The 24007-nt window shown below is 46.9% G+C and overlaps 1 protein-coding gene and 1 pseudogene across 2 annotated transcripts in view; both read left to right on the top strand.

Moving 5' to 3' along the window:
- The window catches only part of KLHDC10 (kelch domain containing 10), a 66851-nt gene extending 44749 nt beyond the window's left edge, over positions 1–22102 (top strand). Inside the window, exons 3-10 of one of the 2 annotated variants that reach the window (XM_056118044.1) lie at positions 8457–8678; positions 10715–10869; positions 13059–13207; positions 16504–16588; positions 18452–18518; positions 19212–19259; positions 19867–20006; positions 21246–22102. In XM_056118044.1, coding sequence (XP_055974019.1) covers positions 8457–8678; positions 10715–10869; positions 13059–13207; positions 16504–16588; positions 18452–18518; positions 19212–19259; positions 19867–20006; positions 21246–21455 — 1076 coding nt within the window. In that variant the 3' untranslated portion in view covers positions 21456–22102. The remainder of the gene's footprint in view (positions 1–8456; positions 8679–10714; positions 10870–13058; positions 13208–16503; positions 16589–18451; positions 18519–19211; positions 19260–19866; positions 20007–21245) is intronic. The other variant, XM_056118045.1, reaches the window with a different exon arrangement.
- On the top strand, positions 20651–20812 carry LOC130027932 (uncharacterized; annotated as a pseudogene).
- Positions 22103–24007: the final 1905 nt, after the last annotated feature.

Raw genomic sequence — 24007 nt, 5'->3', positions numbered from 1 at the left:
ACCTGGTTCAGCTATGTGCAAGGCAAGTGCCCTACCTGCTGGACTATCTTTCCAGCCCCTATTTTGTATTTGTTTAGACATAATTTCAGAGAGAAGTTACAAGAGTGATAATTCCCCCCCCCCCCCCATGTTCTTCATTCATATTCCCCAAATGGTGGTACTGGATCACACTCACTTTGTCTTTCTTTCCTCTCTCATCTAACCCTTCCCTTTTCCTTTTTTTTTTTTTTATGTAGGAGTACTGCTATTTATTCAGCCACTGATTAGCTGAACCCTTCTTCCCTTTTCCATGCATAATATATAGATGCATATGCCTGAACAGTGTTTTCTGTGTGAACCACTTGAGAGTAGACTGCAGACCTGATACCCATTGACTCCTACACAATTTAGTGTCTATTTCTGAAGAACAAAGACATTTTTTTTTTTTTTTGCTTTTTGGGTCACACCCGGCGATGCTCAGGGGTTACTCCTGGCTCATGCACTCAGGAATCACTCCTGGCGGTGCTCGGGGGACCATATGGGATGCTGGGAATCGAACCTGGGTCTTCCATGTTGGCTGCGTGCAAGGCAAACGCCCTACCCGCTGTGCTATCACTCCAGCCCTGTACATTGCTTCTTAAACAATGCTATTGCATACTTAATGGAGCTATAGTATAATGTAAACATGACTTTTATAGGCACTGGCGAACCAGAAAATCTGCATGATTCGGCCCTTTTTTGGGGGGGAGGTCACACCTGGTGATGCACAGGGGTTACTCCTGGTGGTGCTCAGGGGACCATATGGGATGCTGGGAATTGAACCCAGGTTGGCCGCATGCAAGGCAAATGCCCTACCTTCTGTGCTGTTGTTCCAGCCCCATGATTCAGCTTGATTGTGATATTTGTTGTATCATAGTAGCCTGGAACCAGACCCTGGAGTAACCCTTGTGCATTCAGTTCTCATGTATCTTTAGCCTTGACATTCTACAATAGTATGAACTAGTTACAGTGTAGAATTTGGTTTGGGGTTGTTTCATTTGGCATATACATTTTGAACAGAAATTAGTACTGTTTTCATTTCACCACACATGGTGTTGTTTGGTCCCACTACTGGTGACATTTGTTTGGTCACCTGGAAAGAACTACCAATGGGATTTTTTTAGATTGATTTTAGGGTTCATTGAAAGACTAAATGGGAAAAATAGCTGGGGAAATTTTGAAAAAGAATATACAGGGGAATGTGTCCTAGATGTTGAAAGGTACATCAGAGTTCTGATAATTTGTGTGGTATGGAAATCAAGAATTAGTGGAACAGGGTGAGTCCAGTGGCCCATGCTAACATGTAACTAGGTCCTAGAGGGTGACAGTGACCTCAGGTAAGCTTTGCTCAGACTTGAAACTTAACTCTTGACTATACAAGAGTCTGCCAAAGCAAGCTCACTTTATTTTTATTCTTCTTGTTTTGTTCCGAGGCTCCATGATTTACAGTACTGGTCATGGTAGGGCTTCATGCATATAGTATTCCAACACCATACCCTCCACCAGTGTTCCCCTCCCAATTCAACCCCCCACTCCCCACCCCTTTAATTTCTGTTCTTAGGTCCTCAGAAGCTGAATCTTTACTGTGTATCTATATGTATCTCACTGAGAGCTTGGAGACACTTAACCAGGAAGTGACATTGACATTTGCGCTCTTAGGCAAAAGCAACCCCATCAACTCTTAGGCTTGCCGGGGTTGCTTAGGCTCTGGAGTGGGAGGGCCTCTGGGACAGCAGGGAGTTGGAGCCAGCTGGCTCCACTGCCTTGGCTGTCCAGTGCAGGATTCCAGCTGGACAATAGGGGACTTGTCTTTTCAGGCCACTGACTGACCTGTTCAGCTGAGTTTTTCTGCTAGGGTATTTGATGTTTTTAATTATTTCATAATTTAAGCAACAGATATATGCATATGCAAAATGACTTAACCGGGCTGGAGCAATAGTACAGCAGGTAGGGCATTTGCTTTGCATGTGGCCAATCTGGGTTCGATCCCTGGCACCCCATGTGACCCCCCTGAGTCCTGCCAGTGTAATCCTTGAGTGCAGAGCCAGGAATAAGCCCTGAGTGCTGCCAGGTATAGCCCCCCACAATAAAAATAATAAAAATAGGATTTTCAAAATAAAATTACTTTACCACCAGTGTTTGCTAATATATCCAGAGAATAGCTACACCTTGTAAGTAATGGACTAACTCAGCAGTAAATGTTATATGCTACTTCATTTGCAAGCTTTGCACTTAGGATTCTGTGATGTTGTTTTATATTGATTGTGTGCATTCTTTACGATCAATAGACTTTGGCCCAGGGTGATTAGACCTGGTGTTGGGATTTTCCTAATTACGCTCAAGAACATATTAATTTAGAAGAAAATTAAAGTGTTATTTCAACCAACATAGAAAGTATGTTTCACAAGTGATTAGGAGACAGTAGCCTTTTTTTTTTTTATTGAGTAGGGTGTGGGTGGTGGGTGGGGGAAGTGGTAGTGATAGGAAATAGAGCCACACCTCATAAAATATATAAAAATACGTTCTGGGGCTGGAAGGAGAATACAGGGGGCGGGGCTCTTGTCTTGCACACAGCCAACCAGGGTTTGATTCCTGTCACTCGGTAATACTTCCCTGAACACCACCTTGGATGATCTCAGTGCAGAGCCAGGAGTAAGCCCTGAGCATCACAAGCTGTGGCCCCCCACTTAATCACTTAATCACTTAACTTCCCGTTAGTCGTCGATTTGCTCGAGCGGGCGCCAGTAACGTCTCCATTTGTCCCTGTCGCGTGCTAGTGTAGCCCAATGGCATCTCTTCGCTCCGGGAACATGGAGGGCCTCAAACCTCTCGGAAAGACTGGCAAGCTACCGAGAGTATTCCGCCCCCACGGAAGAGCCTGGCAAGCTATCCGCTGTGTATTCGATATGCCAAAACCAGTAACTACAACTGGTGGCCCCCCAACTAATAATAATTATAATAACAATAACAAGTTCTGGGTGTGGTCATGTTTTTAATATGAACATTGTATGTCCTCCCGTTGTTCATCGATTTGCTTGAGCACGCCCAGTAAGGTCTCCATTGTGAAACTTCTTGTTACTGTGTTTGGCATATTGAATACTCTCGGTAGCTTGCCAGGCTGTCCGAGAGGAGCAAAGGATTTTGTTAGAAATGAAACTACTTTTATGGTTTAGTAACAATGTAGAGATTTAAGGCAAATGAACCTTGAATGAAAAGACTGAGCCAGCCACCCTAGAAAGTAAAAAGACAAGTAGCAGTCTGGAAGAAAGACTTTCTATAGATCTGTGAGAAAACAACCCAATGGAAAGAAAAGTGGGCAATAGATGTGATCTAGTGCTTCCCCAGAGAAGTGCAAGTAATCCAATAAACATGTGAACTAGTAAACCAGGAAAATAAAAAGTAGCCTGGCACCAGTTTGCACAAATTAAATTAAAAAGAGCATGACGAGATAGGTCACATACACCATTGTACTTCTAGGAGGCAGGACAAATTGTTCCACTTTCTGGCGCGAGATACATTGCTATGCCAATATTGCATCTAACAATTTTGAATATATAGTCCTTTGACCCAGAAATTGTATTTCTAGAAATGCTCGCATATAAGTATGTGGGAAAGAAGCCTTATTAAAATGCTGGTTGTAGGGCCAGAGAGCTAATGCAACGGGTAATGCTTGCCTTGGATGCTGCTCACTGGGTTTGATCCCAGTGCTGTGTGTGGTCCCCCAAGTACCACCAGCAGTTCTCTCTGAGCAGAGCCAAGAGTAAGCCATGAGCACAGCAGATATGGCCCAAAAATTAAAAAAAAAAATGTGTGGAGTAAACACAGGTAGCTGGCTTCTCTCTGCATTTGCCAGAAGCTAAGTCCATTTTCCTGCCTCCTGTAAGTTTCTGAGCCAGTCCTGGTGACATGCTGAGCACGTGGGGGAGCTGATGGGTCGGCTGTCCTGGGCACACACCCCTTCCGCCTGCTGCATGCAGAGAGCTCAGCTTGGCTCCAGGTCCAGTTCTAAAACTGAGTCAGGTGACCCAGCCCTGCGGGAGATATTTGTAGAAGGCACTTTTGGAAGTGTGGGATTTGTTCATGGGGAATTCAAGAGAGGAATCACCTAACTGCTTTAAAGATGCTAAAACCCCCAAATTCATTTTGATCAAGATTGGTGAGCCTGTGCTTTACCTTGCATAATGAAAATTAATGTTTAGTTTCCATGACATTAGCCTGACAGATTCCCATGATTTGTTCAAAATGAAATTCAGCTTTCTCATGAGTTAGTCACTCTGGGACTATAAGTATTTTCCAAGAAATCTGCAGTTACTGATATAGAGAAAGAAGAATTATCTCTTTACTCCCAGCTAGTAGTTTCTTGACAGGGATGTTTAATATTTATCAAACATTGATCAGATGCTCTTTCCCCTGCAGTTTAATTTGCATAGATAATGAAATTATTTACAGAAGCCAGCGATTGAGATAGATTCAGTGTTGTCCAGTAGGAACATTACATGAGCTACAAAATAAAAAATTCTCTAGTAGCCCTGTTTAAAAAAGAAAAGACAGACAGCAAAGTGAATGAGGCCCTGGTTCAATCCTTGGTACTCCCTCTCCCACCAAAAAATAGAAACTGATGTTAATTTTGCCGTTTTTGTTCAACCCAGGAAAAGGAATCATTTTTTGCATAGATTTAAAATCAAAATTAGTAATTTAACATCTTTTTCGGATCCTGGGTCTTTAAAATTCAGTGGGTACTCTTCAGACCTGTTGGATTTGGACCAGCCTCATTCCCAGCCCAGGAGAATTAGATATTACCCGTAGGCGCTGCTTCAGACTGTGTGGCCGCAGCTCAGGGCTCCCGAGGGCAGAGATACCAGCAGCATGTCCTCCTGCCCCAGCACCTACAGATGGGCCAGAGCAGGTGTCCAATAGGATATTTTTGACTCCCTGAATGAATGAGCATGAATAAATGTAAAGTCATCTTCTCGCGAAGTCCTTAGCCTTTGATTCATATTCATGAGTTTTGTCATAAAAATAGTTGGCAGTGTTTTTTTAGGAATTGTCGTCTTCTGATGTATAGCCACTTAGGCGAAATCCTCGAATACATTGCATTTCTTGCCATATTTTCCTCAAAGCATTTTGGTTTATTTGGGGGGAGCTTGTCTCCCAAGTGAGGCTCAGGAGTGCCAGGGCCACTCCTGATGATACTCAAGCCAGTGAGCTGGCAACTGGGTGTGAGGGTCGGAGGATGCAGTGCTGCTCAGGCCCTGTGGCTCCGGAGACCTCCAGGGCTCCCCCAGTGTTTAGGGACCTCCAGGGCCACATGTGGTGCTGCTGAGGAGGCTGTGTGGTACTGCGGGCATATGGTACATGTGTGCAGCCTCAGCCCTGCATGATACCATTTCTAAGATTATACTGAAGGGCTGGGGAGCTAGTACAGTGGGTGGGGCATTTGCCCTGCATGTTTTTGACCAGACTTTGATCACCTGCATCCCATAAGGCCCCCTGAATGATTCACTGCCAGGAATCATTCCTGAGCACCACTAGGTGTGCCCCCCTACCCCCTGAAGAAAAAAACAAAATTATTTTGACTGTGGCTAATGAAGCAAATGCTGTGATAGAGATTCCCAGAGCTCTCACCTATTGATCATTGTAACTTTGCTCAGTGTTTTGTGTTTGTTTGGGAGTACCAGAAGTCAAATATAGGGCCCCTCTTACACATAAGGCATGTGTTTTACCCCTATTTTTTCTTAACATTTTGTGTCTTGCCAGTTCTTAAAAGCAGAGACCATCGCATAATCCAACTCTCCTTCCTGAAATTGTCTCTCTTAAGTTTAACCATGATAATATCGAAGACCCAGGATAAAGTTCAGTGGTAGAGAATTTACTTTGCATGTTTGACGTCTTGGGTTTGAGGCCCAGCACTACAAAAAGAGTTAGCAGCCAGAGTGATCGTACATGGGATAAAGCACTTATCGTGCATGCAGCTGACCCAGGTTCAATCCCCAGCACCACATGAGCCGTGCTAGGGGTGATCCCTAAGCACAGAGCCAGGAATAAACCCCGAGCACAGCCTGGAGTCTCCTCAAAACAAAACCAAACAAAGCAAAACAAAACTTGAAATCCACCCAGAGTGGTACACTGCTTTGATTATCCTTGTCTACCCTGCCCAGAAGCCAAATTCAACGTTAATTCGTGTGCCTATTGTAGATCCCCAACTGTGTTAGGTGTTGTACAGGATATTCGTTATCTGTGATCGTTGCTTTTGAGAAGTTTAAAGTTCACTTAGAGAACAGAAGAAATACTGGGTTGGAGTTGGGACTCAGTGGTAGAATGCCTACCTTGCAGGTGTGAGGCCCCGGGTTTGATCCCTGGCATGGGTGGGGCAGGGGGTGTTGAGAGAAGTAGAGAAATCGAGTTATAAATGTGTCCAGTGTTTTCTGTACCCATTAGTCTTGGTAATAAAAGGATGAAGGCAGTTAGGGGTCTCTACCCTCAGGTATTGCACAGCCTCTGGAAGGATGCTTATATACATCACTAAGCAATTTAACTTCCTATATGTAAGAAATCTGTGAGCCACAGTAGCCGCAGCCCCCTGTCTAGATGAGAAAACTTACGTTCAGTGGGGGGTCGTTAGACCAAGCAGACGCCATTGGGCTACACTAGCATGCAACAGGGACGAATGGAGATATTACTGGCGCCCGCTCGAGCAAATCGATAAGTAACGGGATGTCAAGTGATCAAGTGGGGGTTCAGCAACTGGCTCAAGGAAGTAGCGAGAAAGAACATGGATCCAAACCTTGATAGTTCTAGGAGCCTTTGCCCTTTCTTCCACACCCACCCTCATGTGTTTGAGTTGAGAAATGGAGTTCACTGCTTGAGATAAATCCCAGCACATTGGCAGATCTTCTGACTTTACTTTGCCTCATGTTGCGCTCATGTTATTTCCATAATTGCAGTGCACCAATCTTACCACTTATTGTACATGAGCATCCTAATACAGTACTGAGTTGTGAGGGGCCTCATAGAGTAAAGATTGCATGGGTGAGACTGGAAGCCTTTGCTCAGATGGGCGTGAGGGGAGGGAGAGCAAACCGGTCAAAGGCGAGGGATTCTGCTTTCGCAGCAGAGCAAGACTGATGCAGGCTGGGCTGTGAGGGCAAAACTAGCCTTAGCCGGGAGGGCGACGGGGCTGGGTTCGAGCTGGAGACCAGTCCCGGGACTGACAGGTCAGGCTGAATTCAGAGAACATCATTGGTGTATTAGTGACTGGGCTGTTTCTTTTCTGTTTCTGGAAATGTTTTTTTTTTTTTCCCTTTTGGCTTTTTGGGTCATACCCCTAGCAATACTCAGGGGTTACTCCTGGCAGTGCTTAGGGGCGCCATATGGGATGCCGGGGATTGAACTTGGGTTGGCAAACTCCCTACCTGCTGTACTATTGCTCTGGTCTCAAAGTGGGTTTTTTATTTGGAAAAATAAAAGCATCAGGCCTATGTCACGTTGGTAATAAATACTTGTGTAAAAGTTGCTTGTTAGGCTCCCAGTTGTCTGGCAAATTAACATTACACTAGTATCTATTTCCAGCATAGGAAAGTAGACGTGTATTTAGAGGCTGAGAGCCAGAATCACTTCTTACCCCATCCTGATATATTTAAACATCTTTGGCTGTATTGCTATGAAAGGGTTTGTGGAGACTGGTATAAAAATGGCAAGGGCAGCAGACATAATATAATTTTTTAAATTAAAATAATCTTAGTGAAGTAATTCTAGTGAACTAGTTCATATAATTTAAACTTCAGAAAGCTTTTAAATATAAATTATAGAAATAGTTATTATCAGTGAAGTTCCTAATAGGATGAAAGATGCTCCAAGTATATTTATCTCAGACATAAACATAAGCATCTTTTTGTGGATAGCCATAGTGACTGACATGGCATCTAAATTATAAAGTTCACATCAAACTCTTTATAAGCCAGCTTTCTTTTTAAAGTGTATAGTGGAAAAATCAAAGGTTTTATGTATGTGCATTTAAAAATTTCTGACTCACATTTGCGATCATATTTATATAATATCCTAATATTTACAGTTAAACTGAGTTGGCCTTTGGGTCTGATTTATTTTTTTTCCTTTAAGGAAATGAACTATCCTTTAAGCTTTGGGATTATTAAATTCCTCCCCCTTTTCTTGAAAACTCCTAATTATCAGCCATTCCCCCACCCCCACCCCGAGTTTTATAATGTCATTTTGGTGCTCTTGGGGGGGCGGATCATCCTATAGATACAAACCCTGAAAACAGTCCTATGAAATAGGAGTGGAGACTAGCTCCTTAAAATGCTAAGTAGCACATGGGAAATCCTTAAAATAACCTCAGCACCTAAAAGCCTTGCCCCGGCCGCGCCCCTCCTCCGGCCGCAGAGCCGGCCCACCAAGACCCCGCTCTCCCCCTCCTGCAGGCCACCGACCCCCGCCGGCTCGGAGCGGGCACCGCTGCGTGGCCGACAGCACCAACCTCTACGTGTTCGGAGGCTACAACCCCGACTACGACGAGTCGGGCGGGCCGGACAACGAGGACTACCCGCTCTTCCGGGAGCTCTGGCGCTACCATTTCGCCACGGGAGTCTGGCACCAGATGGGCACCGACGGCTACATGCCCCGGGAGCTGGCGTCCATGTCACGTGAGTGCCGGCGAGGTCCGGGCGGGCGGATGATTGTGGGGCCGGCTTGCGTCGCCTGGTGGGGCTGGGGGCACCAGGCATGCGTGTTGCCTGTCGGGCATGGCATGTGTGCTGCCTGTCGTGGGCCAGCCGACCTTATGCAGCTCCCGACTGTAATAACTGACATAGGATGCAGCTATGTGCTTGGACCTATTTTTTCCCAGTGGCAATAATAATAGCCTAGGCCTGAGTTTTAATCTAGTTGTATACCATTTACCTGCCAGCTGATCTTTTAAAAATTATTATTGTTGTTGTTGTGGGGATTGGATGGGTTTTGAGCACACCCAGTGATGCTCAGGGCTTAGTCCCGGCTCTGTGCTCTGGGATCATGCTTGAGGGTACTTGGAGAACCAAATGCGAAGCCTGGGATTCACCCAGGGTCAGCTGTGTACAAGGCAGGTGTCTTATCCCCTGTGCTGTTTCTCCAGTCCTTGCTAGATGACCTTTAGTTTCAAGATCCTTTCCTATGAATTGAGATTAATATTGCAGAGTTTAGTATAGAGAATAACATATACACCAGGGAAAATGTAACAGAAGGCCATCGAAGGGGGTTTATAGTGACGCTGAGCAGAGCAGTGCGCACCTGGGATCCAGCCAGTCCTCACAACTTCCTTTGGATGCGGTGGGTAATACTCGGGGCTCTCTGCTCAGGAATCACTCCTGGGGGGGTGTGGGGGATCAGATGGGATACCAGAGATAGAACCTGGGTTGGCCGCATGCAAGGCAGGTTCCCTACCTGCTGTGCTATGGCTCCAGCCCCTTGGCAAGGTTCTTTCTATGCCTCTAGCCAGTATTGAACCAGTATTTCGCACCCTTTCTCTCACTGTGAACTTCTTTCTACTTTGTTTTCTTCCTCTAGGCTTCCTCTCCTACTGCTTGGCCCCCTAGTCTCCTGCCATGGTGTCCCCCATTGACTTTTACCTGTGACCCCCTTGGAATGTCCTGGAAGCCTTTATGGGGACCATAAGGCCCCTGGTTGAGAAAATAATGATTTTTATTTATTTATTTTGGTTTTGTGGCCACACCTGGCAGTGTTTGGGACTTATTTCTGGTTCTGTGCTCAGGGGTCACTTCTGACCATGCTTTGGGGACCATATGGGGTGCTGGGAACGAACTTTGAGTCAGCTGCATGCAAGGCAAGCACCTTCTCTTCCTTCTGTAATAGCATTCTAGCCCCAGAGAAATGCTGATTTTAAACTGTTTTCAATTTCTGGTTATCAGCTATAAAAATGGACAAGATAACGGTCCACCCTACCTCAGACAATTGTTGGAAAGATAAATTTAGAGACACTAATTTTTATAAGGCTCCATGAGAATTGAAGTGTAGTTCTTGCTGGCCGCAGAGCCCTGGCTGTTGATCGTTCACGCTCTGTTGAGTGAAACGCTGGAGAACGCCATTTATATCAGACGGTAGCACTCTTTGGCCATCAGAGAGCGATGGAGAGTACATGTAAGCATGTATGTGTGTGCACACTTGCACAGCAGTTGCAGAATACATAGGAAAGAATGCCAGAATTGCTAGCAGGGTATCAGGCTTGCATTTTATGTGGTGCGGATTAAGATGACAGAAGCTATAATTTGAAATGTGAAGATAATTCCCCTGGTAAAAAACGGAATGATTCTTTTATCCCTTCATCCCTCCTCTCAGTGGTTCTTTGCTGAGGCAAAGATGGTATTTCATTCTCTGCTTCCCTGTGCACTTGGGCGGTTGTAATGGGCGGGAGTGCTTGGTAGTTTGCGTCATTTAGCACTGCGTGCACAGTCTCTCCGGAGCTCCAGAGATGGGTCTTGGATACAAGCCCGGTACCAAGCAGTGAGCTCTGGCCTTTAGTCCCCGCCCTGGCCGTGGGTCCCTCCCCACGCAACTCTGTGGGAAGGAGGTGGCGGTGGCCAGAGCCGTCCTGAGTGCGTGAGTGCTGACGCGTTTCAGCCCTCAGCTCTTCGGGGTTACTGCAGGTAGCCAGTGCGTCAGTGGAACTTGTCTTCTCCCTCCCCAGTCGTGCTGCATGGAAACAACCTGTTAGTGTTTGGAGGCACCGGCATTCCCTTTGGTGAGAGCAACGGCAACGATGTCCATGTCTGTAACGTGAAGTATAAGCGATGGGCACTGCTCAGCTGCCGGGGGAAGAAGCCCAGCCGCATCTACGGACAGGTATCGGGGGCTGGCTATGTCCTCCATCCCATGGTCTTTCAAGTGAAAGGAAAGATCATTTTTCATCAGGGAGGGAGGGAGGAGCATTTGGGATACACCAGCTGACGCACAGGGATTACTCCTGGCTACACTCAGGAATCACTCCTGGCGGTACTTGTGGGGGCCATATGGGCTCCTGGGATCAAACTTGGGTTGTCACGTGCAAAGCAAGCACCTTTCTTACCCGCTGTTCTATCTCTCTTGCCCTGGAAAAAAAAATGTCTTACTGTGGGTTAATATTTTTATTTATTTTTTATTGAATCACCGTGAGTTCAGTTATAAAGCTTTCATGATTGAGTTTCCATCATACAATGATTGAACACCCATCCCTTCACCAGTGCACATTTTTCACCACCAATGTTCCTGGTATCCCTCCCGTCACCCCTACCCCATCCCACCCCTGGCCTCTGTGGCAGGCATATGGGTTAATATTTGTATTTGAGTTTTCAGTTCTAATGTAGAATTATAATTCCTAAATCTGATAGCTTGCCTTCTTTCCTTTTTTTTTTTTTTTTTTTGGTTGTTGTTTTGTTTCGGCCACAACAGGCTGGCTCAGGAAGCAACTCCTGGTTGACTGGGGGACCATATGTGATGCTGGGGATTGAATCAGGTCAGCCACATACAAGAAACGCTCCCTACCTAATGTGCCGTTGCTCTGTCCCCCCTTTTTGTTTTTGATCCAACTTAGTGACTTAACGCTGTCTGGAACTTTCTGTAAAGGCCACATCCCACTCTAGCCCCACTCCCACCCCCACTGTGTGGTCCCCTCATCTTTCGAGTATGATAATTCATTGACAACCTTTCCCATCTAGGTCCTAGAGTAGATGACCACTATACTTCATTAAGATACTTCTAATTAATTGGAGCCAAACTGAACTGTGTAGAGATTGTTTTTCCAGTGAGATTTCAGCACGTTAAACTTTAGGTTGGAAAAATTATATCCGAGTTTGCCAGGGACAGCCCACCATCCTTCGGAGGCCCTCAGGGCTGGTGGGCACTTTCTCTGCCAGCTGGCTTCTGGGCTGCATGTGGACCCCGCCAGGACACACCAGAGCTCTAAGGAGTGATCCTAACAATGCCTTCCCCCGCACCGAAGAGTCTGAGGGAATGTCAGGGTTTTAGGACTATCAACTCAAGACGCCTTACGTATGGGATTCTGGCATCTTCTGCCTGCGCCTTTTCCCTTTCAGACAGCTTAGGAAAAAAATGAGTTTTATTAGAAATTTTTGTGGTCTGTAAGTGTCTGACTGGCTGAAAGCCTTAGGGATCATTTGACCTCTCCTTTGCATTTCTAGGTATTGAAATTCTTTAGGAAGACTTACCTTTCTAAAATTAATCTTTGGGTTCTCTAACTCTGAAGTCCTCTAAGTGTCTGCTATTTTATTAACTAAAAAATATTCCTTAAATGGGGTGTGGGGTGTGGGGCGTGATGGGAGAGAAACTGGGGACACTGGTGCTAGGAAATGTACACTGGTGGAGGAATGGGTGTCGGAACACTGTATGACTGGAACCTATCATGAACAGCTTTAGTAAGGGTCTACCTCAGAGCCATTCAATTAAAAAAAAAAATTAAAGCACTGTCATCCCGTTGTTCATCGATTTGCTCGAGTGGGCCCAGTAATGTCTCCATTGTGACAATTGTTACTGTGTTTGGCATATCGAATACGTCACAGGTAGCTTGCAAGGCTTTGCCGTGCAGGCGAGATATTCTCGGTAGCTTGCCCAGGCTCTCCGAGAGGGGCGGAGGAATCGAACTCAGGTCGGCCATGTTGGCCGCGTGCAAGGCAAATGCACTACCTGCTGTGCTATCGCTCCAGCCCAAATCGCCGAGTGATCTAAGGCACCAGACTCAAAAAAAAAAAAAAATTAATTCCTTTTAAAAAAAAAAGTCCCTTCTCTTTTCTTTGTTACTGCTCTGGTGCTGGGCGGAGGCTGCACCGAGTGTGCTGGCAGAATTGCCGGGGTCAGGCTCTTGGACTCAGGCCTGGCAGGCAGCCGCTCTGCCTCTGAGCCATATCCCCAGGCTCCAGGGTCTGATGTGTTAGAAAGTTAAAAAGTACAAGAAAGCTTTAGGAAACCTGACTTCTGGGGTCTCTGGCAACCTGCAGTCAAGTGTTAAGAAATCTGTCGTTTCCCCCTCTTGTTTCTAGGCCATGGCGATCATCAATGGCTCCCTTTATGTTTTTGGGGGCACAACTGGCTACATTTACAGCACAGACCTGCACAAACTGGACCTCAATACCAGAGAGTGGACACAACTGAAACCAAACAACCTGTCCTGTGATCTCCCGGAAGAGAGGTGATGATCGAGGGTTCAAGGAAAGCATGTTTGAGGGCTGAGAGATATGACAGCAGGCAGGGCACTTGCCTTTCACGTGGCTGAGCGTGTTCTATCCCTGGAATCCCATATGGTCCCCAGAACCCCACCAGGAGACATCCCTGAGCACAGAGCCAGGGATCTGAGCACAGCTGGTGTGGCCAAAAAAAAAAAAAAATCAGATCAAACCAAATAAAGCAGATGTATTATTTCTTGCTAGATTTTACTTTTTCACTTTTTTCCCCCCAGAATGTTGATAATATGGTTTGGAGAAAAAAAAACAACCCTTTGGTCTGAGTAAAGTAATTAACTGGCTATTACGTTCAGTTTCAGGTCAATGTTAAGGAAGGGTATTGTGGTGAGGGAATGATGTATCTCTCTGAACCATCGAATTTTTTTCATGCTGTTTCCTCCTAAGATGACAGCAACACTGTAGAAGAAACCAATGGTAGCAATTATAACTAATTTTTATATTGTAAATAAGGGTAATTTCTTTCTTGGTTTTCATTTCCCTTCTTAAATTGCACGTTAGAATCCTTTTGCTTCTTTGCTCACAGCTGTACTCTGTCAAACAACACTGTCCTCCCATTGTTCATCAATTTGCTCGAGCAGGCCCGGTAACATCTCCATTTTGAAACTTGTTGTTACTGTGTTTGGCATATTGGGCGAGATACTCTCGGTAGCTTGCCAGGCTCTCCGAGAGGGGCGGAGGGATCGAACCCGGCTCTGCCGGGCTGTCTGTGCAAACGCCCTACCACGGTGCTATCAGCTGTGATAACCGCCAGTTTTTGTAGTATAGTGGTTATCACAGTTGTACACAGGGTACAAATACCATTCCCTTAAGTGGTACTTAATGAGGGTTGATTGGCTAGACAGAAGCAAAGAGGGAAGGAACTGAGGGAGGGTTGAATGAGAGAAGGAAGGGGCCAGAGAGAAAGTACAGGGACTAAGGTACTTGCTTTGCTTGTGGCTGACACTGCTTCAAATCCCTGGTATCACATATGGTCCCATTTCATAGAAAGGAAAAGGGGAAAAAAAAACAACTTAAAAAGAGACAAGGGGGGACTGGAGTGATAGCTCAGTGGGGAGCTATCATCTTGTGGACCCAGGTTTGATCCCCTGCATCCCAAATGGTCCCCTGAGCACCACCAGAATTAATTTCTGAGTGCAGAACTAGGAGTAACCCATAAGCGTTGCTGAGTGTGACTCAAAAAGATAAAAATTAAATAATTAAATGAAAGGAGGAAGGGGGTCAGGTTCAGAAAGAAAAGAAGTTCTGAATGATGGGATAAGGGCAGAGAAGACAGGAAAGAAATGAAAATATGTTCTGCTTCTCTGACTAGATTGTAGCCTCTTTGAGGGAAGTAATAAAACTTTTTTAAAAAAAGAGAGAGAGGGAAGGAAGGAAGTGAAGGAGGAAAGAAGGAGAAAAGGAGGGAACGAGTGGGACATTTGTTTTATGTACTCTGTTGGCTCTCTCCAAAGAGCCAGTGATCCTGAGTTGCTGCTAGCGAACCTAGGTCTTCCACTTGCCTCATCATGCAGTTACACTCTCTAGAAAAACTTAAAAAGATTTTCTTACTTTGGTACATCTACACAATGGAATACTATGTAGCTGTTAGGAAAGATGAAATCATGAAATTTGCTTATAAGTGGGTGGACATGGAGAGTATCATGTTAAGTGAAATGAGTCAGAAAGAGAGGGACAAGACATAGAATGACTGCATTCATTTGTGAAATATAAAATAACACAATATGAGACGGACACCTGAGGACAGTAGAGACAAGGACCAGGAAGATTGCTCCACAGTTGGAAGCCTGCCTCGTGCATGAGCTGTGGGAGAAGGCAACCGGGATAAAGAAGAGATCACTAAATCAATGATCTCTTGATTGATCGTTCGGAGGGATCGTTTGGGATGGGAGATGTGTGCTGAAAGTAGATAAAGGACCAAACGTGATGACCTCTCAGTATCTGTATTGCAAACCATAATACCCTAAAGTAGAGAGAAAGAGGGAAATTGTCTGCCATAGAGGCGGGGGGAGGGGTGGGACGGAGGTGGGGGGAGGGGTGCTGGGGATATTGGTGGTGGAAAATGTGCACTGGTGAGGGATGGGTGTTTGATCATTGTATGACTGAAACATGAAAGCTTTGTAACTGTAGCTCACAAAGATTCAATTAAAAAAAAAGATTTTCTTACCCAGATTTATTTATTTATGTTTGTTTTGGGGCTACACCTGGCGATCCTCAGGGATTACTCCTGGCTCTGCACTCAGGAATCACTCCTGGCACTAATGGGGGACCATGTGGGATGCTAGGGTTTGGAGCCAGGATGACCAAGTGCCAGGCAAAACCCCTGCCCACTGTACTGTCACCTTAGGCCCTCCAGTTTTAAAAGCAAAGATGGCAAAAGGGTGTTTAGGCTAATCCAACATCTCTTTGTGGCCTTAAACAAAATGGTGTGGTTGCCAGGGAGGACTTTCTCTGTGCCATGCCGTGTTGGTGGGCTGGTCACTGCAGAGCTGCCGTGAGAGGGCTTGGCTGACGGACGGTTGCCGGAATAATTTTGATGTAATTTATTTTATCAGCACCAGGGCCTTCAGGGAAGGGAGAAAATAGATTAAGTTTTCAAAGCATTTTCACATGGTTGCCTTTAAATCATTTTATGGACATATTATAAATTGTTTCAGCTTCTAGGTAGACTGTTTGGATGAAAGTTCTGGTAGGTGTTTCACATTACATCCACAGTTCTCTGTAGCATAACTTTCTAATATCTTTGTATATCTTAAATATCTTAATTTGAAAGCCCATAGTGTACGGTTTCTAATTAAACATAGGAAAATCACTTTTTTTTAAAAAACTCTTGTAATAAATTCCTCTCTTATACAAAGTCATCACTCATACCATAAAAAAGGGTTGGAGAAAAATCTTGAAAATGTAAACAAAAGCTAAACTTGGAAATAACGAGTTAATAGTTTGAATGTATCTTTCCAATCATTTCCTGTGTGTGTGTGTGTGTGTATGTGTGTGTGTAGGATGGCTCATAGCCTAGCTGGTGTTACACAATTTCCCTCCCCCCCCCATTGATGATAAGAAAATTTGTTCTTATTATAGTAATCATCCTCCATGCCTGCATTCTTACTGGTTGCCTAGTAATGCCTATCATGTGCCATGTATAATTTTGAACTAATAGTGATAATGGTGCGATTAGAAGCCCGGGACCCAGTCTTAAGTAGGTTGTTTTCACTACTTATAAATGGATTCTGTTGTTTCTTCTCAGGTACAGACATGAAATCGCACATGATGGGCAGAGGATTTACATCTTAGGAGGCGGTACTTCCTGGACAGCTTATTCCTTAAACAAGGTATATGTAAAAAGAGAGAGAGGGAGGAATAGACAGAGGCCTTGGTCAGGCACAGGCTAGCAAGTCAATTCTGTTACTACAGGTATTTATTCTTAAGCAGGTTCTTGACCAACACTTATTTTGTATGAGACATTTTTGTTTGTTTTTGGTCTCTGGGCCACACCTGGCAGTGTCAGGGCATGCTCCTGGCTCTGTGCTCAGAGATCACCCCTGGTGGGGCAAGAGTGACCATATATGGTGCTGTGGACTGAACCTGGGTCGGATCGACAGTGCCAGGCAAGCATCGTCTCGCTGTCCTGTTGCCCCTGCATGAGTACTCTATAAAGTAAGACCAAACTCTGCACATTCCAGGTGGTGGTGGGCTTATTAACACTGAATGTTCTTCGTGAAAGTGGTCTCTGGGTCACTGGGGAGATGACGCAGAGGGCAGGAGCACCCGCCCAGGGTTCTATCTCCGGCACCGTGGGGCCTCCTTCCCAGTGCTGGGTGCAGTTCTGGTGGCCCATAGCTTCACTGTGAGGTTCCCCCAAAGAGACAGAAACAATGGAAATTATCTCCAGTGTCAGCTGGCAGAGGAAAAGGATCGGAAGGAAGATAGAGTCGCCTGAATGGAGAGTCTAGTTAATCAGGGCCAGGGCTCCCAGACTGTCTGTCTGTCCGTCCCATCCTGCTGCCCGCGGTCTCTCTGCGGTGCGGTGTGCAGAGCCAGGCAGGCCTTTGCTCCTCCCTCTTCACGTCTTCCCAGCCCCACTTCCTCCCCCGCCTTGGGATCAGGTGCCCAGGCTCTGGCTGCTCCGGGCCCTCGCTGGCCTTTCTCCAGCTTTGTCAGCCCTGCATTTTTGTTCTCACCAGTGTTTGCTTTTCTCTGGAATCTATAAAGTGACATCATGGAAAATAGAGTAGCTGCAGGAGTTCTAACATTTTTGCTTTTTAAAATTTTTTTTTGGAGGGGGCATACCTAAAGCGATGCTCAGGGCTTACTCCTGGCTCTGTGCTTAGGGATCACTTGTGGTGGTGCTCTGGGAACCAGATATGCTGGGGGGTGGGGTGGGAATTGAACCCAAGTCAGCTGTGTACAGGGCAGCTACCTGCTGTGCTACTGTTTCAGCTTCTTGTGCTACATCTTTTCCCCTGTGATTTATGAAAGTCGATGCCATAGGAATGAGGCTGTGACTCAGGCAGAGAATCTGCCTCGTATGTGTGAGGCCCCGGGTTCATCCCAGCATATGCCATTCCCACCAGTTCCACACTTACCAAAAAAAAAAAAATTTGAAATTAGATAATGTGGGTCCTTTTTTTTTGGATGGGGCACTTAAAGGTGCTTAAGGGATTACCCCCCACCCCAATCCATGCTCACGGCTTGCTTCAGGTAGTGCTTGGGGCGGGGGGGGATGTGCAGTACAGAGGATCCAATATGGTCAGCTCATCGATCTGTCTCTCCAGCCCATGTTTAATTTTCAACTGCTTCACTTCATATTTAACTGGTATTAGAACCATGAAAGATCAGAGAAAAGCAAAGAAAGACTTATTTTTTGGCTGTTTGGGGCACACCTGGCAATACTAGGGGTTACTCCTGGCTCTTCACTCAGGAATCACTCCCGGCAGTGCTCAGGGGACCATATGGGATGCCGGAATTAAACTCAGGTTGGCCACATGGAAGGCAGACACCTTCCCTGCTTTACTATCACTCCAGCCCCCAAAGAAAGACTTTTCAACCAAGAATGTATGTTGTTAAAATTGAGTTTTCAGGATAACAGATTATTTGTGACTATCTTCTTTTCTTTTCTCTCTCTCTTCCTTTTGCCCTCTCTCCCTTTCTCCTTCTCTCTCTCTCTAACTCTCTGCCTCTCTTTCTCTCTCAAGATCCACGCTTACAACCTTGAAACAAATGCATGGGAGGAAATTGCAACAAAACCTCATGAAAAAATAGGTAAAATTGAAATATTGTCTCTTTTTTTTTTTTTGCGCTGGGAGTGGGTGATACTGGGTGGTTGGGCCACACCCAATACTCGGGAATTACTCCTGGTGGTGCTGGGGGGGAGGGAGGGCATATGGGGTTGCTGGGGATTGAACCTGAATTAGCCACTGCAAGGCAAGCAACTACCCACTATACTGTCACTCCCTCCCCAAGTCTCTTTTAATTTTAACAAAAGTATTTTATACGTTCAGTTGTAGTAGAGGAAGAAAGTAAGTCCTAAACTAGTCTGAGATTGAATTTATATTCCTCAGACCCCCACTCCTCTTCCTCAGCACTGAGCAAGAGACTTCTAGGAAGTTGTTAAATTCTTTGCATGTGGGTGAATGTGGGTGGGATACAAATCGGCACTTAAATCAAGAACTCCCTGTCTCTGTGGGTCCGAGGGCTGGGGAAGCCAGTAGTAACCCTTTCCTAAGACTCCGAGCACCTACCTTACCACACGATGCCATCACGAGACTGATGATGACATTATTTTTATGGGAGCTGGGAATGGATGAAAAGGACTAGACAGTGTTTGCTTAATGCGACAGAGGGATTATTCTTGAGTAGGTTGCTTGCTTGTAGTGGCCTTTTGCTCTGCCCTTGTCTGCGTTATGCCAAGTCTTTCTGTGACTAATGGAATTCCTATGTTTTTGCGTCTGGCAGGTTTTCCTGCAGCCCGAAGATGTCACAGTTGTGTTCAAATAAAAAATGGTAAGCCTTCTAAGTAACATTCTGCTTTCAGGTTTGGAGTTGTATATATGCTGAGAATATCTTCTTCTTTATTTTTTGTTCGTTTTGAGTCCACACCCAGCAGTACTCAAAGCTTAGTCTTGGCACTGTGATCAGGGGTCAGTGCTGGTGGTGCTTGGGGAATCCTAAGTGGTGTCGGGGATTGAATTTAGATTATTGCATGCAAAAGCAAATGTGAATATCCCATATATATTAATGATAACCCCTTAAAAGAGGTATAATTGGGCCAAGAAGATAGCTCACAGGGGTATTTTGCATGTGAGAACCCACATTCATTCCCCAGCACCACATGGTCCCCTGAGCACTATGGGGAGTGATCTCCTAGCACCAAGCCCGGAGTAGCCCCTGAGCACTGCTGGAAATCTCAGAGAGAGAGAGAGAGAAAGGAGAGAGAGAGGAGAGAAAGGAGAGAGGAGAGAGAGAGAGAGAGAGAGAGAGAGAGAGAGAGAGAGAGAGAGAGCGCGCAGGGCCTGGGGCACCCCTGGTGGGGGGGGCAGCTCCTGGACCGGGAGTGACCACCACTGGGGCCCTTTGCCTCTGTGTGACCCTGGCTCGCTCTTCTTCCTAGACGTGTTCATTTGCGGGGGCTACAATGGGGAAGTGATCCTGGGAGACATCTGGAAGCTGAACCTGCAGACTTTCCAGTGGGTCAAGCTCCCGGCTACCATGCCAGAGCCCGTCTATTTCCACTGCGCAGCGGTCACGCCGGTAAGTTGGGATTGTCCGGTCTTCCTTAACACAGCCGCAGGTGGCATGGGTTCTTCGCAGAGACGCTAGCAAGGAGAAACATTTCCTGGTAGGACACTCCCTTGGGCTGAGACTGTGCTTGTAAAAACCTCCTTCCAGGGGCCAGAGTGATAGTACAGCAGGGAGGGTCTTGTTTGCCTTGCATGCAGCTGACCCGGGTTCAATCCCTAGCATCCATATGGTTCCCCCAAGCACCTCCAGGAGTAATTCCTGAGTGCAGAGCCGGAAGTAACCTCTGAGCACCACTGGGTATGACCCCAAAAACAAAAAAACAAACAAACAAAAAAAACCTCCTTTCAGAGCTTGGCCATTTTTCTGAGAAAAGCGGAGCCCAAACATAGCCGGAGATTTGGTCTGGGGCACAGCACTGGCCTGGCATGTGTAATAGGGGTGGGGTTCGGGTCGCAGCCCTGCCAGGTCTCCCAGTGACCCCTGTGCACCAGGCTAGTGTAACTCCTGAGCACAACTGAGAGTGGTCCCAGAACCAGCCAGCCAGGCAGTAAACTGTGACAGAAAGGCCACCGTTCAGGCCTGATGGTGAGGTCAGAGGTTTCACCCAGGAGAGCAGGAGAGTCTCCTCCCCTCTGTGTTGTTAGAGAGCTGTGATCGCTTCTCAGCCTTTGGCTCAGATCAAGTGCAGCATCTGTCCTTAACAGTTTAAAAACCCCACTCATTCCTTGACGGCGAAGACCTTTATCTTTGCCTCTGTTTGCTCAGTATTTGACACTCTGCGTACTTTAATTCTTGTTGTAGTTGTTAAAATACAAAAAAAAAAGGTGTGTGGGGAGGGAGGGGACAAGAATTTTCCCTCTTAAAAGTCACTCATGGGGCAAGAGCGATAGTATAGTGGGTAGGGTGTTTGCCTTGCACAAGGCCGACCCGGGTTCAATCCCCAGCATTCCCTGAGCATCGCCAGGAATAATTCCTGAGTGCAGAGCCAGGAGTAACCCCTGTGTATTGCCAGGTGTGATGTTTTTTAAAAAAGCGATAAACGAACATACAGGTAAATAAGTAAAAACCATCGTTTAACTCTTCTTGCTCCCTTTGGTTTCTCTGGACTAGACTGGGCTTGGTGAGGTGCTGTTCCACCATATCTCAGCTCGGCCCGCACTGCTGTTCACTTGGGGGTAGAGGCATCAGTCTGCATGTGTTTGTCCCTGGCTTTTGAATCTGTCCTCTCTGCTTGCCATTTGCTCCTAGGCTGGGTGTATGTATATTCACGGAGGAGTGGTCAACATCCACGAGAACAAACGGACTGGGTCACTGTTTAAGATCTGGCTGGTGGTACCGAGCCTGCTGGAACTGGCCTGGGAGAAGCTGCTCGCGGCCTTCCCCAACCTAGCAAACCTCTCCCGAACACAGCTTCTGCACCTGGGACTCACACAGGGACTCATCGAGCGCTTGAAATGAAGATTTCTGGACTGTTCATTGATACTGGAAATGTTAATTTAAAGAGACTCCTTTATTTATGGGCAGTGTAGAATGTGCTACAGAGGATTGGTTACCCTGATCAAGGCCTTACTCAGAAAATACATCAGATGCCTTTCTGTAAGTTGGTTTTCAGTTTATGGAAATCTCATTTTCCCTCGTGCTTACTTTGCTTCTCTTCTTTTTTGCCCACCGCCCACCCCCACCACACACTCACACGCACACACTCACATCCTTCCTCTACCAAATGGAGTTGGGGGTGAAGTCTGAAATCACCTTAATGATGTTTTGAATCAGGATAAGATTTTTTTAAAAAACATTTTTTTTAAGGAATTCTGAACATAGGACCATGTCAGCCAATCCTTGACTGTTCTAAGCAACATCACCAATAGAATCAAAAATGAAATCAATGGAAACCCAGAAATTTGGGGGCTAGAACAAGAAGGCCAACCTTGAGAACCTTTCAGGTCGTCTGTAGCGCCTCGGTGAATAAAGCTGTGTCTTCAGAAAGACATGGGCAGGAGGCTGGGTCTCCTGGCAGAAGTGGGTGACACCTGTCTGGCCTCGTGGTGACCCCCAAACCCACGCTCTGGCTTCGGTGGAGAGCGAAGCATCGAGCAGCTCTTGGATCGAGACGGTCTCCTGTCCTCATGGTGCCAGCTGGGGTTAGAGTGGGCGTGTGGGTGGCGGATGCCCTTGTGTGTTGTGGTTGTGCTATTTCTTGTTGCTCTTAGAAATCGTCGTGCGCCAAGGACACTTCAGACATTTCTGGTGGTTGCAGATATTTCATCCTGGGCAGTTTCGAAACGCGCTTCTGCGTCTCAGCGGTCTCAAGCATCTCTGATCTCTTCACAGGGAACTGTCGATCCCTGAAATATGTAGCATCGTGCCCGGGGACAGAGGCCTTTTCTCGTGCACGGCCGTTTGTCTCCGATCTTGTTTCTTTCCTAGGGCCGCGCACCCGCCCTCTTCTCAGGCTACTGGTCTTGTCCCTCGAGCGCTAACGGGGCCCTGCTTCTGTTCGCCCATCGCCTCCTCTCCTGCCTGCTCTCCCGTGCATGGTGCTGCCACTGGGAATCGGATGAAGGGTCTGGGGGTTGGGGGGAGGGGCGGGGGCCCACAGCCATCCTTGCTGAAGAACTCAGTCTCGTTTTCAAACCTCGCACGAGGGAGGAGCAGGGCCACCTATCATTTTGGTGTAACATTTCAGCCCTGCTTGGGTTTGGTTCTGAATTCTAAGAGAGGTGACAGACCTTGCCCCTTGCTTCACACCTGGAGATCCCGCCCAGAGAGTGGGGACCTGTATTTCCTTTAAGTGCCTGTTTTCACTTCGCTTTTGTTCTTTCTTCCCCCCCCCCCCAAACCCCCACCCCCCAACCCCACTACCACTTCATCCCAGAAAGGGATTTTAGATCCTCCTTGCAACTAGAAAGTTAGCACCTGGTGTTCAGTTCTAGAAAAGAAAAAAAGGGCCTTGAGGTTCAGACACCCAGTGGGCCTTAGTACGGCACCTCTTCCGCAGGGTTGCGTCAGTGCATTCTGAAGAGCCCCTGTGTGTCCTGGGGGCGTGAGGGTAGCCACAGACCCAGGGCCCCAGCCCTCCCTCTTGCCATAGCAAGTCTGCTGGGCCTTGCGCCTCTGGCCACCCACCGGGCGCACGGATGCACGTCCTGGGTTCAAAAGAGAAATCTGCCGCATGGCTCCAGGTCGTGGGGGGAGATCTGTCCGGGATGGACCGGGTCCTGCTGTCCGGGGTGGGGTAAGGCCTTCTGTCATGGAGTCACACAGGGACCAAAGACTGAATGCCCCGGTCGTCCTTCTCCTTCCCTGGGCCTGAGGAGCTGCCATGGTGCTGGGGAGGGGGCAAGTGGTGGAGGGACCGCCCCCACTTGCTCGTACCCTTTTTTAAGCGCACTCCCAGGGCAGTCTTCTTTGAGGTCGACTTGGGCCTTCTGACACCCAAGGCCTTGTGCGAGTTTTCACCCCAGCACGCGTTCTCGGTCCAAAGTGTCTCTAACGCTCGTGAGCGTGCGGCCGGCTGCTCCTCGGAGTGCCACACGCTCATAACTTGTTTTGGATGCCAAATGAAACTCGGTGTGTGATGGGGAGGCGGGGCGACTAGAATTTCCGGTGCCAGGTTGCCAGGCATCTTAGCAGACCGTTAGCCAGCGCTCCAGATTCTTTACCCTCTCTTGACTTGGGCAAGTTCATACCTGCTGCTCTGTGCCTCAAGGAGGCACTCCTAGCCGCGTCCCGCCGTCCCGTAACTGAAGTGCAATATTATTGAAACACGTAGAGATATATACAGATTATATGTAGGCTGTGACGATAAAGCAGGTAGACGCCTTTCTGTCTGTCGTGGGGAAAGACGATAATAACCGCATTTTACGCCACAGTCGGCTGCTGTAAGCCCTCTCGGTCCACTGGGATGTACACGTTCATGTCCTCTTAACTCCCTTTCCTAGAGGCTCGGTGTCCCTTGGGTTTGTCAGACTTGAGACTTTTTTCCCCAGGCATCTCTCAACTCTTTCCTG

Source organism: Sorex fumeus, unplaced genomic scaffold (genome assembly GCF_029834395.1).
Source record: "Sorex fumeus unplaced genomic scaffold, SorFum_2.1 ptg000037l, whole genome shotgun sequence".
Lineage (NCBI taxonomy): Eukaryota > Metazoa > Chordata > Mammalia > Eulipotyphla > Soricidae > Sorex > Sorex fumeus.
Note: the sequence above shows the minus strand (reverse complement) of the source record. Positions and strands in the feature narration are given on the sequence as shown.